This window comes from Ceratina calcarata, unplaced genomic scaffold (assembly GCF_001652005.2).
Source record: "Ceratina calcarata isolate Rehan_Ccalc_2016 unplaced genomic scaffold, ASM165200v1 scaffold301.2, whole genome shotgun sequence".
Classification (NCBI taxonomy): domain Eukaryota; kingdom Metazoa; phylum Arthropoda; class Insecta; order Hymenoptera; family Apidae; genus Ceratina; species Ceratina calcarata.
The window spans coordinates 247,353-250,606 of NW_017152577.1; the positions used below are offsets into that span (position 1 = coordinate 247,353).

At 47.0% G+C, this 3,254-nt stretch overlaps 1 protein-coding gene across 13 annotated transcripts in view; it reads left to right on the top strand.

Annotated features, from left to right (window-relative positions):
• Positions 1-3,254, top strand: part of LOC108624175 (protein turtle) — an 80,466-nt gene that overhangs the window by 43,453 nt on the left and 33,759 nt on the right. For 11 of the 13 annotated variants that reach the window (XM_026812907.1, XM_026812918.1, XM_026812903.1 and 8 more), the window contains exon 6: positions 2,858-3,089. In XM_026812907.1, coding sequence (XP_026668708.1) covers positions 2,858-3,089 — 232 coding nt within the window. The remainder of the gene's footprint in view (positions 1-2,857; positions 3,090-3,254) is intronic. The other 2 variants (XM_026812905.1, XM_026812908.1) reach the window with 1 other exon arrangement.

The following is a 3,254-nucleotide window of genomic DNA, read 5'->3' on the forward strand; positions in this document are numbered from 1 at the left end:
CTTAATAAATAAAATTGTTAAAAATACGTATAAGTCGGAGGAATCGGATTATTACAGAAACTTCTTCGTCCTAGCGAAAACTTTTGAACGTCACTGTACATCGTGCGAAATTCTAGAGATTTTAAATGAGAGAAGAGTTGATAAGAAATATGGCAAAGAGAATCTCGAACGTAAGCACGGTACATTGGTTTACAGCCAGCCGTATTTTCTTTACAACCTCTAGAGGCGCTCCTCCGCGGGAAAAATAAAGGACACGGCGGGAAAGAGCGTAAGGACGTACGATACGGGGCGGAATAAGTCGTGGCGCTTCGCGCGAACGCTCCGCGATTACATGCACGCGTCGCGTCGTCGTTGACGTATGTAGGTCAGGTGTCTTCGCTTTATTTCACCTCCAGTCCACGTTCCTCGCGTTGTCTCGCATCGCGTGTTTTTTTTTCTCCTATTTTTTTTCTTTTTTAACAATCGCGAGTATCTGCGAGATTAATCTCTCCGTCTCCTCCCGGTATTTCGTTACAAATGCATCGAGCATTTTCGAAGTACGTACCTACCTGCGTACCTATTATGCGGCAGAGTGTTTCATGTATATTATATGCGGGGAGTTTAATGACGCGTCCTGCCCGCTCGATGAATAAAGAAACCGTTTCGCGAATGATTTATGTAAACCATCATTACCGTCCTCTGTGTTCACCCTGTCTACGATAAAAATCATTCTTTGATGTCGGCGAGTCGCGCGGGGGCGACGACCTCGCCTTTCCACGTAGTTATCCAACTACTTTTAAAATACATATTACACGTCGAAACAGTCGCTCAAAATTGAGCGACACGTACGAGTAACCGATTTGACGTGCTATTATAATCGAGTATTTCGGCGAACCGGCATTTAATTCGTCGCGCGGTCGCGAGCAGTGGGCCGGGCCGGCGCGGAATGGAGTTTTTAGACTGGAAAAAGAACCAATTGTTTTTCACGTTCGAGACGTCGGTACCGCGGACGGGAACGCGCGTTCGCGCATTGTTTGTCCGGAACTAGGTGCATATATATGTGTGGAAGTAAGCGCGGGCGACAAGTTGCCACGGGATCGCAATATCGAACGAGCCCGCTCGTGGCTCGGGGGAGAATAATATTGAAATCACTGTGTGGTTTGTGCGCTCGCGAACGACGCCCGACGATGACGACGTCGACGCGGCGAGCAAGCGGCGTCGCCGTTCGCCGGCGTCGCAACTAGGCCAGCTCGAAATAGAAACCGTCAACTGGGGCAGTCAATGGCCAACATACGATCGTCACGGCACGCGAGCGACGTTTTCTTCCTACCGCCAACATCTTCTTCTTCTTCTTCTTCTTCTTTTTTATTCTATACGTATTTGTATTTTCTTTATCGGACGTCTCGCGACGAGCCAAACGCCCGCCAGTAGTATAGCCGCGTATCGTGCCAGACGCGAGTGGTATTTCTCTCGCCGCTCGCATCTCGATTTGAATGAACATCGATATAAAATATAATCATTTAAAACGTAGATTATAAATGGAACATTTTAATTCTGACCAATGAATATTGATATATAATTAATACATATAAATATTAATAAAATACCCGCATATTGCTCTTATACGTACTTCATTAATCGTAATGCAAAATCGAAATTTGGTTTAATTGGCGATAATTCAATCATCCATCGGGGATTCATGAAAATTGAAACGAATAATTTATATCGGCCGCAGACAGGATTTTTCATCAGCCGATTAAAGTATCGTATATCATGCAAAAATTCGGATGTAAAAATTGCAAACGGTTGTTATTCGCGTACAAAATCAATTGGTGAAATCGCGGGATCTTGTAAAATCCAAATGCGTATATTTAATTACGAACCTCGGTAACCCATCATCGCACGCGATGAGCGGCAGTCGGACGGGTTTAACGCGCCCGATTAATTAATTGCGAACACCGTTGCTGTTTTTAATGCACGCGCCGGTCATTTTTACGCACGCACTGCACGGTCTCGCATCTCGACATTGCCTAAAAACTGACGGCGTAGCAAGCATATCTCTATAGTAGCGAGCCACTATTCTATTCCTGTTGTTACGCATGCCTTCACAGTACTTTCCTTTTTACGCCAGGCTTGATACAGTCACGAGAAGCAGGACTGTCGATCTTTAGTAATAAAATTTGATATGCTCTATGGAAATTCTCATATTTCCAGCTAGTTTTCATGCCTCGTTAAAGCAGTTTGCCTTTCGGGCAAAGAGAATCGAAATTGCAAGGACTTAAAAGGATCCAAGATCGACAGGGGTAGCTTCGAGCTTTTGCACGGCACGTATCGCATAAAAGTTTCGTGCGACTCGCCGTTTTCCAGTATGCCAGTGCCAGTAGCGCCTTCCGGCCTGCCCACGCACGCTCTATGCCTGGGGATTACTTTTTCATCGGTGCGCGAACGAATTCTTTTCTTTGCCGGTAGAAGGCTTGCATGGAAAATGACAGTTGTCCGTGTCCTCGGGACCGGGAGGGGACGGGATGTAACGAGCATGAAAATTTAAGCGGATTCCTTTTTCACGGCGATTCACGTTGGATCATCCTTGATGCTCGTTACGCTCGCTCGCTCGCTCGCTCGGTCAAGACTCGACGACCGATCGCTGCCCGTAGAGATGGCCTATTCTTTTTCTCACACACACACGCTGCATCTTCTCTATCTCTCCGTCATTCGTCATTTCATCGGCCGTCAACCCGGTGCGAGCTGATAGACATCGCGGAAATGATCCGAGAATTGAATCGAATTTTACGAACGTCGTATCGATCAGAGCCTCGCACCGGTGTGTACGCGTACACGGCGATCCCTCGTTTATGTTGCGTATTGGTGTTGGTGCAAGGGACAGGAGACACCGATATACATATGGTACGAGTCGTATCCGACCCACAGCGGCGAGGGTTACAAAGGCCGAGTCTCGAGGGTGAGCCCGAATTCGCCGTACGGACTGGCGAGCCTCAATCTGACCGACATCCGCGAGAGCGATCAAGGATGGTACGAGTGCAAGGTCGACTTCCTCAACAGGTCGCCGAAGAACCTCAAGAACGGCACCTGGTTCCATCTGGATGTCCACGGTGAGTAGCAAACTCGCGCGGCCTAAATCCACGCGCTACGCTTTTCTTCGTTAACTCTTTCAACTGTGTCAGAATCAGACAGAGAGTTCTCTAATTTTCATCGTTCAGAATTTACTGCGACAACGTCAGTTTATTAAAAATTAACAAAACCGTAACAATTATTGC